General features: G+C 45.6%; 1 protein-coding gene across 1 annotated transcript; it reads left to right on the top strand.

Annotated features, from left to right (window-relative positions):
• Positions 1–2,740: 2,740 nt before the first annotated feature.
• Positions 2,741–12,813, top strand: cUnh21orf91 (chromosome Un C21orf91 homolog). Its single transcript, XM_084474604.1, has 5 exons — positions 2,741–2,827; positions 3,698–3,829; positions 11,253–11,720; positions 11,903–11,965; positions 12,629–12,813. The coding sequence occupies exons 2-5, from the start codon at positions 3,703–3,705 to the stop codon at positions 12,799–12,801; spliced, it is 831 nt and encodes a 276-aa protein (XP_084330730.1). The 5' UTR covers positions 2,741–2,827; positions 3,698–3,702; the 3' UTR covers positions 12,802–12,813.
• Positions 12,814–13,264: the final 451 nt, after the last annotated feature.

Below are 13,264 nucleotides of genomic sequence, written 5' to 3'. Positions count from 1 at the left end.
GTGACTGTATCAAGCTTCTGAACGTTTCCTTCCTGCAGAAGGAACTCTTATTCGACAGGTACTTGGCCTTTCTTCAGTCTTAGTCATACCTAATCCACATAACCAACCCACGTCCTCAACACATACTACTGACAACAGAGCCTGTTGGTCACGTCTCGGACACATAACCGGTATACAGACAGGCCCGTCTGCAGGGATGATCAATGACTTTAAAAGAAGAAATGTTGCAAAAGCAGCAACAACACCTTAGTAACCACAGCTGTTGTACAAACCCTATGACTAGCTGGCTTTGTGGTGTAATCACGGTGCTACGGGCTGTTTTCCTTCACTCGGTTGAACCTTACTAAACTTGTCGAACAAGATCCGAGAGGCCTCCGAAGACACGAGGCAAGCAGCAACCTGTGGATATAGCTCCTGGGCATCTGTGTGTGTGTGTGTGTGTGTGTGTGTGTGTGTGGGAGTGTGGTGTGTGTGTGTGTGTGTGTGTGGGGGGAGTGGTGTGTGTGTGTGTGTGTGTGTGTGTGTGTGTGTGTGTGTGGGGGGGGGGGGGAGTGTGTGTGTGTGTGGGGGGGGGGGGGGGGGGGAGTGTGGTGTGTGTGTGTGTGTGTGTGTGTGTGTGTGTGTGTGTGTGTGGGGGGGGAGTGTGGAGTGTGTGTGTGTGTGTGTGTGTGTGTGTGTGTGTGTGTGGTTTGTAGTGTGGGTGTGTGTTTGTGTGCACTTTAGCAGAGATGGATTCATGAGATTAATGGCTGGCTAATGTATAAGGGTGAAGATAACATAAAGTTTCTGGTTCACGGAAAAGAAAGAAAAAGAAAAAGGGTGGGTTTGGAAACTTATGGATATGTTGACAGAAAAGCTTATATTTGGTATTTATTGTACAAGTATATTAGTACAAATGTTTTAGTACATTCAATGAACTAAAGTAAGTGTGAGTGGGAGAAGATGCAGTTCAGGTGTGTTATAATTGTTTCCATTTTAATGTTCTAGACAGACAAGGAATTATAATTGTTTCATAACAACAGGTTGAAATTGCTTAACATCCTAGTGTCAACTACAACAATGTATAAGCAATCATAACAACCATAAATGCAGGCCACTAAACTTTGTCACCAAAGGTTGGCTGTAAGATCCGCCCACTCCGCACATAACTCCCACCCCCGAAGGAACCATTTCAATGTGCAGCCTTCAGCTTCTACGGAGCGCATGTCTGCACAACGGGAGATTGCCATCTTTATGCTCATTTGAAAAAAACTAGGCCATAAATGACCCAGACTCTCAGAACTCAAAAGAAAACCCTCATTATTGATATTTTGCATTTCTCAGGGAGCAGTTCACTATACAAAAATGTTATGAATAGGCCTAATCCTAATCAATCAATCCTATCAATCGATCATTATATTGATTAAATGTGTTTACATATATTTAACATTTTATTTCACATCATTTTCGGCTAAATCTTAATTATAGCACAGCTCTCTATTATCGGGAGCACAAAAACACTCAATCATGTTGATCGCTAATGTATTGTTTTCCTTTGGCCACCAGGTGGCTCTGCAAGCCATTATAAATACTAGGATTGAACACACGTCGTGATACATAGAAATTCACAAAGGATGGTTCTTATTAAGGCACAAGATTTCAAATAAATAAAAAGTGTAATCTATTGAGAGTCAGTTCTCTTGTTTCTCCTTATCACTGTGGTCAGCAGGAAGTGTTCGACCTGCTGGCCCAGCTGATGCTGAGGGTCTACTAGACCTCACTACTAATCCTCCTCCTTCATTCTTATTCGCTCCGATTTTCTTTTGACCTCCCATTCGTTTCCACTCTAACCTCCCGTTCTCCCAGATGAGTGACCTTGAAGAGAATTAAGGGCGTCTGCCTTGTCCCAGCTAGGGGATTTCTGGTTCAGAATAGCCGAGATGATGATGAAGGCTTCCGTGGTCTGGTCCCTCTCCAACTCAATGTAGCAACCGGGGACGGGGACCACCCACTAGAAGATTGTTCTACTCCAATAGAAAGAGCACGAGCCAACCGATTTGTTGTTATGGATCAGATTTGCTGTTTTGTAGCATTTCCTATTGGGCCCGGTATAGTGTTCACACATGGCTTTGTGTTAAGTCAACCATCGTTTGTGAATTAAGACTACATTGTCCAACACAACGTCGTTGGTCTATTGGTAAACTAATATGACGTCGTACATATCGATTTCTATTCTTTGGTGAAAATACGTCACACATTCAGAGGAACGTAATTCCTCATTTCGCGGGGAATTCCCACGTGTGGTTATTTAAATGTGGGTGCCTTTACGGGAATCGAGTGCCATTTGTCTCTTGCTTTGCGGATCCCAACCAACCACGATTAGAATAAATTATTTCTAATGTCAATGATTCTCATTCCCAGTAACTAATCGTAAACCGAAAGTATCACATTTTGTGTGGAAATGTTTTGTTTTGATGACGTAGTAAGGACAAACCACTTTTGGACCTTTAGAGTTCAGTGCTCATATATACCTAAAGGTAACGAGTACATAGTACATATTTGAAAAAAAAATTAAATATATCCATAGAAAAGCTAGCAGTACTACTTTGAGAAACATGCATATGCATATATGCATTTTGTATCTGTAATTGAGTTTGTCAGTTTTCTCACCCCCCCCCCCCCCCCTCCGAGGACGCTGATGGTTCATTCCAACCCCAGAGTTTCCTTCGCTCTGTCCTCCGTGACGCGCAGCGAGGCTAATATTTGGGCATCAGCTGTACGGCGGGAGCCAGGAGTCGGTGAAGAAAGACACAACTGTAGAAGGAGGCAACAGGCTTTCGCTGTCTCGGTAAGTTACACACTATATTACCGTTATTGGTTTTTGTTTTCAGTCAGATGTTGTTTGTTCATGAAAAGTAAAGCGTCAAATAACGGTCCACAGCCACCTATAGAGGCTTCATGGCAGTACTCGCTAGCTTGTCATGCATTTGCTCAACGTTAGCAGCTGCTATGACACCAAACGCTAAGGGAAAGTCGTACAATACAGGTATTACGAATGTAATGAAGGCATATAGTATATATAGTATATAATCAAGTCTATGTACAAAAAGATGTAACGTGGGAAAATATATTTGAGTGCGAGTCAAAGCGCCTTCCTTAAACTGAGTTCAACTTTTAACAAACAAAGCATGTGGAGTCTGTAGCTTTGTCTAGAAATGCCCTTGAGTAAGTCGAGTATTTGTTATGTGCGGGCATGGTCATTCGTGGATCAACAACATTTTCTAAATTCTAGTCGAGATACATCATTCATCGTTCATTAGAAATAACTCGTCCAAACTATTGTTTTACAAAAACTTTTCAATCAAACCCTTTATAACATTTCCTGTTTAGGTTGCACTATAATGATATTTACCTTTTTAAAGGCATTGACAGTAAAATATGAAATAAATGAATGTTTATTTTATATTTGCATGGAGTAACTCGACCGAAAAGATAGATCCATTACAAATGGCTAAGGTCTCATCATTGTTATTGTCCTTGGAGGTTGATCACTAAATCCTCAACTCGATTAATGAGGTTACCAGTTATGTAATAATCTTCAGCCCACAGTTAGGCTCCAATTTAACACTCTTTAGGTGTAATCTAAGGAGCATCCACCATTTGTTTCTTGTTTTTGTTTCTAACTATGCAACTGATCCCCCGACCCTTGCTCCCATAGGCACTATGTATGAAGAGGAGCAGTTTGTGAACATTGACCTGAATGATGACAACATCTGCAGTGTCTGCAAGCTGGAGACAGACACTGGGACCATGTCCTTCTGCCATGTCTGCTTTGAACTCACTATTGAAGGTAATAGCTAAGATTATCTGCTTTTTCTAAGGGGAATGTTTGCTCACGATGTGTTGAAGAGCAAACACAAGAATCTCAAGGTCTGTTGAGGCACTTCAACAGACACATGATGCATTGCCTTTGTCTGTTTACTTTAGAGCAGGAATGTTTTCAATGAAGCTTTTCACCTCAAAAAAGATTCTGCAGTTCTAAATACGCTCAAAAAAAGCTTGATACCTTTACTGCAATAACGATTTAGAATATTTAAACATTAATTTGATACACAGTCAGATAATTTAGTCCTTTCTTTCTGTCCTGTTCTTAGTCCTGGAAATATAGTTAATATACAATTAATATAGCCTATTGCTTGCCACTGCAGTAGACCAGATAATATAACAATGTCTCAATCCAATATTCAGAGCATCCATCAGAGCAGAGTTGGATCACAAAGGTGTAAGCAAGATTTGCTGAAAAAAATAGCCTGTAAATGTTTTGTGACGAATGCCGTCCAGCACCCAAGTGTGTCAGTTTTGTGCAGCATATTAATGGCTGTGAAGGGCTTACGTCCCTACCAGGGCACGCTGCTAAGCCGCCTCCCCATTTCGGTCGTGCATATGTGGCCATGTTTAAAATGGGATTTCTTTCCCTAGCACTTAATTAATGAGCCTCCTATTGGAGGAAGAAGGTCGGGCAGAGCGCAGACGTCTGCTAAAGGATTTGATATGGTCCCCATTCAGATCATCTCCTACATCTACCACAGGATTCGATATGGTCCCCTTTCAGATCGTCTTCCTACATGCACATGGGCTCCTTTCTTCAATCGACCAATCTTTATTTCTTTGCAGAAGATAAGTGTGTCCGCCTGTATGGCTGGTCATGCAGCATCACATGGCTGAATAAATTAGTGTTTTTTTTGTTGTAGGCTTTGTATAGGGGCAGCAGGATGACTTAATTGGAAAAGCAGGATAATTATTGGAAACTGTTAAGCCTGCCAGTGCAGAAAGGGTAACTGTCTGCATGCACTCCCTGCAAAAGAAACCGAAAGATTAAGAAAAACCTGTCCTCCTTCCTCACCTGTTTCTTGTGTGTTGGAGGGCCAGAGTAACTCTTTGTTATTAAGGTTATACAAGTATATAAGCAGAGGTATAAACTGACGTTTTGTAGGCCAAACACAACATAAGTGTTTTGATGTTGAAGAACGTGAAACAGACTGAAGCAACACAAGCCGCATTAAAAAACGTGTCCATGCTTGGCATGTATGTGTATGTATGTCGGCTAGTAGGGGTTTAGATACAATTGGCTTTGGTCAATTGATGACTGAATAGCATTACTGCCATGATCATTGATGTAGTGTGTGTGTGTGTGTGTGTGTATGGGGCAATCAAACTGGCTGTTATCTAAGACGTGCCGAGGGTTGTAGTGGGGGTTGGTTGCTGAAGTTCAACTGGTGAGAAGGAATAAAGTGCTCAGTCGAAGTACGGATTGCGCCTGCCTTAGGTCTTACGATTGGATTCCCAGGCCAGGCTATGAGTCCTAACAGACAAATCACTATGCTCTGGGCCTCGAGTCAACATCATCACCGTCTGCATGGCTTCATCAGAGGAGAGGGATACAAAAGCCTGCTCACTAGCCAGTAAACCATGGAGAAAGAATGTCCCTCAATCCCATAAATAAACGCACACACACTGACTTTTATAACCAAACACATGCTTTGTGCCATTGGGTCCAATGGCTTATCATTGTGGCTTGGAGGTGAATTGCATCTGTCGAATACTGAATATTCATGCTTTCTGAATAATATATTGTGCTGCTGCTGTGAATATTAATTTACATATTCACCTAACCTTTTTTAAAGCATTCTGAGTTAAATGGCTGAGAACGAGTGTCAAACTACCGGGTGCTGTGGTTGTTTTGTAATTCGTGCACACTCATTGTTATTCTTTACTTTGGTGCACCATGAGCAAATGCTTAAGCGAGAGATGATTAACCATCCAACATCAAGCGCTGCCTCAGAACTAAGCAATACAATGCCATGGTTGGAATGTTTAAACATTCACTGCCCTCTTGGCCAGCGATGGACAGACACGGAACACAGTGTGTTATACCAGAGGTCAAGCTGAAGCCAAAGCTGTCATGCAACTCCACTAACAAACCAGACACTCATTTGCAAGCTTTTCAGGGCATTGCAGACTGGTCTACACTTTCTAGGAGCTGCCTGCTTAGGAGATTCCTAATGCCGCTCTCAACTTATCTAATGAACGCCTCTCGCCCGGCCACACCTGCCCTGCTCATGTTGAGGCAACCGTGCACACACATCAATATGCACTCGGGTCCTCCAAACACGTTGGTTGAATGTACTTGTGGCCGATAGCGTTGGATGGATTTAGTCTCAACAGGAAGTGCCGGCTTTAGTTTTAGCTGATTGCTACTCGTTTCCTGGAAGAGACCCCTTGAGGCCGTCTGCACAGGGTTTCAATAAATAGCAGCCCACCACACGGGGTTATTAACGTCAGCCTGATGCACGTAGGTGGGCATTTTCTCCTGTCAACTCGATGCGGTAAGCACAAATGTGAAATTGCCACAACACACTGTCAATCCAAATGGACTATTAGGGTTCAATGGGTTTTTCTTGTGACTGTATAGAAGCAAAGTCGCAATAGCAGTGTAATAATTCAATGGAATTTAGGACCGCCATTAAATGTCCCTGAATGTAATGACCAACCCAATACGTTTAGTATATGTCCAAGGCACAGCTTCAATAACCTGCCAGGAAGCTGCATACTGTCTCGAAAGGAGAACTGAAGATGCCTCTAAGGGCGCACTCACACTAAGCAAAGTTGCCCTATACCGTACTCAAGTACGATTGCCCCCCCCCCCCCCACTGTGCCGCTGGCCTGTGCTGACACTAGGCAATCTCAACTGGGCCTGAGTACGGTTTCCTCTTGTACATATAGGTTGCGTATCCGTGCGTGTGCGCTTGTCGGCTCATTAGCATCTGTACCGTGGCCTGAGCACACCTCTCCGAAGTGTACTGAGGCCACGGAATTTAACTGTACTTGAGTACGGATGGCGTGCTCACACTAGCCAAACGATCTAGACTTTAGGGGGCAAACGAACTCAGGCACGGTACAGATGGCCTAGTGTGAGTGCGTCCTTAGACTTGTCCTCAGACACATCTATAGAAATGTATCTCATTGAACAGAAGTTTCAAAGGACTATGGTTCTTCATTCAGAATGTGACTGGCCAGTGTCATCTTGAGCCTGCCTTTGTTATGCAGATTACCTTAAAGAACTACTTCGGTACCTTTTGGATCAGGTTCAGCCAAACTCAACCCGATAAATTCCCTGTTACTCAATGCAGACAGATGTGTGCATCTGAGGTCTGGATTAATTCAGGCTTGCTAGGTTGAGGTCAGATCCAGCTGAAAAACCTAATGGAGGAAGTTAGGGAAACTCAGACAGCTACACAAAACCACAGGGCTGGAAAAAAAAAAAGCGGATCAGTGCTATTATTTGGGAAGCTATTGTTTCTGACGCAAAGTTACAAAATAGGGCATGTGTATCCTGGCTGAACCAGTCACAATGCAGGATGAAGAGAGCCAATGGTGTCGACGGTGCTGGCAGCTCTTCTGTTTGAGCACTCTGTTGGTCCAGGTATTTGCTGATTGTGCTTGCAATACCTCGAACCCTCGCCGAGTCTGGCAGTACTCATATTTAAAGGAAAACAAAGCAATGAGTCAAGTTCTTTAAGTTCTACCTCCCAGAAATATGTCACGTCTCCAGTCAAGTTGACTAGACCGTAGAGGTGCACCACAGTTCACACAAGCTGTGTCTGGAGTCCCAGTTGGAGCCATGCAGCTGTTGATGGAACTCCATTCTGAGCCTTGCTGTATGTGGACATTCTGCCCCCTGTCAATGGAAGCGTGTCAAGGCCCCTGTATAGGATATATTCATAAAAGATGGCTTAACGGCTTAAGCAATGGTAATAGGTCGGAAAATGTCTACCTACATTGATTGCACTATTGACTGAGATTTTAAGAGTTAAGGTTAGTATATTTAATAGACTGGCGTACCAGTTAAACGAGTAGCAAAAAAGAGTACTAAGCATATTAGTACAGATCTTAGAGCGAAATCTAATTCTGATGTGTGTGCATTGATCCTAGGACACTCAGGGAAGCCTCTAACTATATTAGCTCTCGTTTGTTTCCTCCAAGTGAACTAAGCAGAGCAGTAGCTTCTCTCATGAAGCAGAGCAGTGAAAAGCCAGCAGCCTCAGACCAGATTCTAAGATAAGATTACTCCGTTGGCATGACGGCACCCAAGAGGGCACGTCAGCAGTCTTTTTAGTCTTAACTGCATAAAAGACTAAATACATTGAAAAGAGTACCTCTGAAATCAGCCCATAGGGCACCTCGAATGATCCAATTCAACAGGTGTCCCCGCCACGCCATACACATTTTTATTGAACAGAAAATTGACTCAAAACATTAAATCTCCCCATGTACAAATGATGTGTATTTCTTTGTGTTTTTAAATGATAGGAGTACTAAATTCTAGTGGTTAAGGTTGACAGTTGTTATTAAAAGCGCTGCCTTTTCGATGCAAATCTGGAAGGCGTTCCCAGGCGAGCGCCAGTGGATCTGAGATGAATAACTTGAAGGCTCATTCACTAACCCGGGCCTGGGCCACGTCCCGGCTGCCTCCACACGTTACGTGATGATGCCAAACTGTGCCGCTGCGAGAAGGCTGCTCTTTGTTTGGGGGTTGTTGTTGTTTACTGAGGGGCCATTTAAACCGTAAATCAGTAACAAAAGGCTCGGAGATGGTGTGGCGGGGGGGTGGGGGGGGAGGAGATTGGTTGTTTGTGGCGCACCAGCGTCATGATGAATCACGTCCCATGGCTGCTGTTTGAGACAATGTGAATTCAGCTCTGTTAAATGGTCTGAGTGTGTTGAGCCTGTAGTGCACGCGTCTGCTTCGGCGCCGGACGGTGAAAGAACTGCAGTGATAAGCTGTTTAGCCTGGGTGAGGTCTGCTGCTGCTAGTGGTGGTAGTAGTAAACATCCCCAGTCAAGGGATTGTGATTCGTGTCTGCTGGGCTTGTGGGGTCTTTATTTTTTAATGGAGCCTGCGAGGTGGCATGCGAGTTCACACTGATCCACTTACAACCCTGTGTGTGTGTGTGTGTGTGTGTGTGTGTGTGTGTGTGTGTGTGTGTGTGTGTGTGTGTGTGTGTGTGTGTGTGTGTGTGTGTGTGTGTGTGTGTGTGTGTGTGTGTGTGTGTGTGTGTGTGTGTGTGTGTGTGTGGGGCCCTTTTTAAGCATTGCCATTTGTGCATACACTGAAGAGCTTAAAATAGATGCTTTCATGATATGTGATGGGCCCAGGGCCTGAAACCCATTCATGGAGGGAGAAAGGACCAAAGATCCACCGACTCAATATTCCTACATCACAAATTGGAGGATGGTAATGCAATGGAAAATGTATTATATTGCAAGCCTAACAGGTTATCCTTTTATCTAAATAGGTTATGCCAACACTATAGCTAAGCTCTGGAAAAACGATCTCAGCCATATTCCCTCTAGAGGTGCTACACAATACGGGGGTAAGGTAATGAGCCTCTCACCTAATCCTGGTGAAGGGTTGGCTGTGGCAGCGTCGTTAAACCGCCTGTTTCACCAAGAGTCAACCGTTTGAACCTTGACAAACCGTCACCGAGGCTTTTAGTTGTGTGAGGTACATTTTATACGTTGCACGTAGTAATTTGATCTTACTCCCTCAGCAGTGGCTTGACGGGAAACATCCTATTTCTAGACCCGGGCTTGGACTTAACCCTCACACTCAGCATACATGACCTTATCCCCTTTTTCAAAGATGTATAGAAGAGCGTGATACCACAGATTTCCTCAGTTGAACGATAAAGAGATGAACAATCCCGAAGCGTATCTTGTGTGGCTGTGGGGTTTGGTGGTGGGGGGCCAGTGTAGGAGACGGGTCAGATTGTCACAGTAGAGCGAGAACAAGTATCGGCTTCCTGTTGTTGGCCCTGACATCAATGTTCAATGGGAGGAAATGGCCCAGGGGGGCCAACGGCAATCACAGCTACCCGGCTTTTCCTATCCTAATATATCTTTAGCGATGCAGTAAGTATATGCCTTGCATATGCCTTGCATATTGGCTAAACCAGTGCTCAGAACTGTCTTCGTCGTGTAGGTAGAGGAGAATGACTAATCCCTATAGCTCAGCTAAACAATGGTCCAGAAACATGGACCATTAGAAGAAAGCCATGACGTGGGGAAGAAAGACTTGCATAAACACAGTCTCTGACTTGTTTGAACCTGATTCTTTACACACACCCACACACACTTACTTTCTCTTTTGCCCTTTCGGTTCTCCAGCGTTTATCAAACCTTTTCATAATACTGAAGGCCCCGTTCCTTCCAAAAGTTTGTCCGACCTTGCTCTAAGGTCTTTTTCATTTTGGTCTGACCAGCTGTGCTCTATCTTCCTCAGAGTGTGCAGTTTAGTGGCCTCTTGTGTGAGACCTCATTCTAAGTTTGCTTTGTGGCGGCGGGTTCCAACCACTACAGCCGCCGTAACCATTTCTGCTCCACTTATGCCAATGGAAGTTCCTGGAAGACCACATTGTAGCTGTAGGGAAATCTTTTGAATGCTAGACCCAGGATGGCTCTGGGCTAATTCTCAGACATGCTTAATAATGGATGATGTTTGATGTGTGTGTTTTTCATGGACAAATTATTCTGCAGCCGACTTGCAAACCCCATGTTACGATGACTTGCTGCAAGTCATTTTCATTAGTCTAAAGAAGGGAGCTATGATGTTGAATGCTCTGATAATGGTGTCTTTTGTTGTGGAAATACAAACCCACTATGTGTATTCACTTTGTGAATATAATATATATCTAATTCCTTCATGTGAACTCGAGTCCCGCTCTTCAAGTTCCCAGTTTTTCAATAAAATGCATTGAAATTGTGTATGTATTTAGACTGGTTTAATGTACTGCTCTCTCTTTGCACTTAATCCTCACGCTAAGCAGCTTTCACAGAGGAAAACACTGTAGGTCAGTCTGCCTGTTTTAGCTGAGCGCTGGTTTATTACAGTCTGCAAGCTTCAATAGGTGGCTTGACTCATCCGTGTACTGAAACCATCAACTGATTAGTCGGATGGACATAATGAATTGGTTTTAATGAAGTTATTTATCAAGTGGAAATGCTTCCTACAGCTACAGCTTTTCAAAGTTTCAGACAAAGCGGATTATTGATGATATTGGAAAAAGAATCTAGAGATTTGTCTTCAATGAAAATTGCTGTTACTAGCGCCCCCACCTCAGACACGTACGCTTTGAGGCAAGCGTCCCCCGGCCACTCATCGCCCCGTCTGTGACTCTTTTTCCACTCCTTCCCTTTATTGCGTGTGAACGCAGGCGTGTCCACCGCCGCCCTCCTGCACTCCAAGTCGCTCCGCGGCCACCGCGACTGCTTCGAGAAGTACCACCTCATCGCCGACCAGAAGCTGTCTCACTCCAAGGCCTCGCGCAGCGCCTACGAGGGCATGAAGCTCGCCCTGGGCCAGAAGCTGAGCCGCATCATCCAGTACGCCCAGAACAAGGACGCCGACCGGCCCGGGGCCAAGCACTTCTGCTACGGCCAGAGGGGCGACCGCGGCCAGCCCGCGCTGCGCTCGGACGCCCAGGTGCCCCGCTACGCGCCGCGCTGCGACGGGGCCGGCGGGAGGCACGGGCTGCCGGACTACGCCGCCAGCATGCTGGAGTTCCACGCCGCGGAGGAGCTGGGGCTGACGCTGCCCCACGGTCAGCCGCGCCACAGAGGTCAGCGGACCGGCGGGGAGGAGGCGCGGCGCGGCGCGAGCCATGGGCCGAGCAGCGAGGAGCGTGAGTACAGCACAGTTGTCCATCCGGAATGAAAACGATTGTGGTTCTGCACGGATGATCGTTGTTTACCGTACAGGAGCTGCAATGGTATTGTTTTTGAATGTCACCTGGTGGTGGTACAAGTATCTGTTCCCTAAAGGCCTTTGCATGTTCTCACACAAATGGCCTTTCTTGTCTTTCAGTGGTTAAAATGAACATGGATGAACTCCACCAACTGAATGGCGAGCTACTGCTGCAGATTCAAAGTAAGAAGCCTATGGCCTATGTGAGACGCATCCGGCTGAACCGTCCGAACAATAAACGTCTCCTTAATGTTTATAGTTTCCAAATGTGTCATTGCTTTGTTCAGAGAATGATGTACTGTGGTTGAAGTATGCCGGACACACACTGTGCAAGTAATGGCTTGTAGCCTTTCATCAGCCTCCATCTGAATTTGATGGAGCTGAATGATAACTGGAAAGTCAGCTTTTCCAATGTGCCTGAGCACAACATACACACACAAACACACATGCATACATACATACACACACACACACATTCCAGTCCTGATTGTTTACCATTTAGCAGGGAGAATGGCTCTTCAGGCACAAAGATTATCAAATTTCTCGAGCATGTCTCGACAGAACGGCAGCTCTGGCATGTGTTAAACACAAGGCATATTCAAATGTATCCCCACCTGGTTCACCTCAATGGCAGTTGGCATCAGGTGTGTGTGTGTGTGTGTGTGTGTGTGTGTGTGTGTGTGTGTGTGTGTGTGTGTGTGTGTGTGTGTGTGTGTGTGTGTGTGTGTGTGTGTGTGTGTGTGTGTGTGTGTGTGTGTGTGTGACCTTGTACCTGAAGGAAGGTACTGAGGACTCTACTAGTTCTTACTGACTCTCTCTCTCTCTCTCTCGTTCGCATCGTTCCAGAGGTGTTTGAGGACCTGACGGCGGCCGTGCAGGAGAAGGACTCGCTGGCGTCGGAGCTGCACGTGCGTCACGTGGCCATCGAGCAGCTCTTCAAGAACTGCGCCAAGCTGCCCTGGCTGCACATCAGCAGGGCTGCGGTCAAGGCCAGCAGCGGGACCACTCCCGTGGAGTGAGGCGCACATCTCTCTCTCTCTCTCTCTCTCTCTCTCTCTCTCTCTCTCTCTCTCTCTCTCTCTCTCTCTCTCTCTCTCTCTCTCTCTCTCTCTCTCTCTCTCTCTCTCTCTCTCTCTCTCCTTCCATCTCTCTGTGAGAGGGGAAGCTGGGGGGGCCCCCACCCCTCCATCTCGCCACTTAACGGGCTGAAGCACGCCTCCTGTTGAACGCTGAATGACCTTGTTAGACAGTGATGCCGTGCCGCGTTGGGGTTCTCCCCAGCAACGGCAGTTGGCCGCGTCGTGGCAGCCACGGTGGGACCAGGTCGGAAGAGAAAGGCAAGGCCATTGTTTTGGACCACCATGAGTTTTTGCAGGGCCCTGTTGTCCTTCATAAGTGGTACAATGAGAGCTGTACATGTTGCTGTAAATAGTTCCCTCGGTGGGTCGTCTGGCTACTAGAAGAAGTGGTTGTCTCAAAGGC

The sequence above is a fragment of the Micromesistius poutassou genome (genome assembly GCF_964030765.1).
Source record: "Micromesistius poutassou genome assembly, chromosome: 10".
Lineage (NCBI taxonomy): Eukaryota > Metazoa > Chordata > Actinopteri > Gadiformes > Gadidae > Micromesistius > Micromesistius poutassou.
This window is presented reverse-complemented; position numbering and strand designations above follow the sequence as displayed.

Coding starts and splice junctions, on each gene's coding strand:
- cUnh21orf91 (XM_084474604.1), top strand. CDS start 3,703: ATGTATGAAGAGGAGCAGTTTGTGAACATTGACCTGAATGATGACAAC. Junction 11,721..11,902: donor TGGGCCGAGCAGCGAGGAGC/GTGAGTACAGCA, acceptor CTTGTCTTTCAG/TGGTTAAAATGAACATGGAT. Junction 11,966..12,628: donor GCTACTGCTGCAGATTCAAA/GTAAGAAGCCTA, acceptor GCATCGTTCCAG/AGGTGTTTGAGGACCTGACG.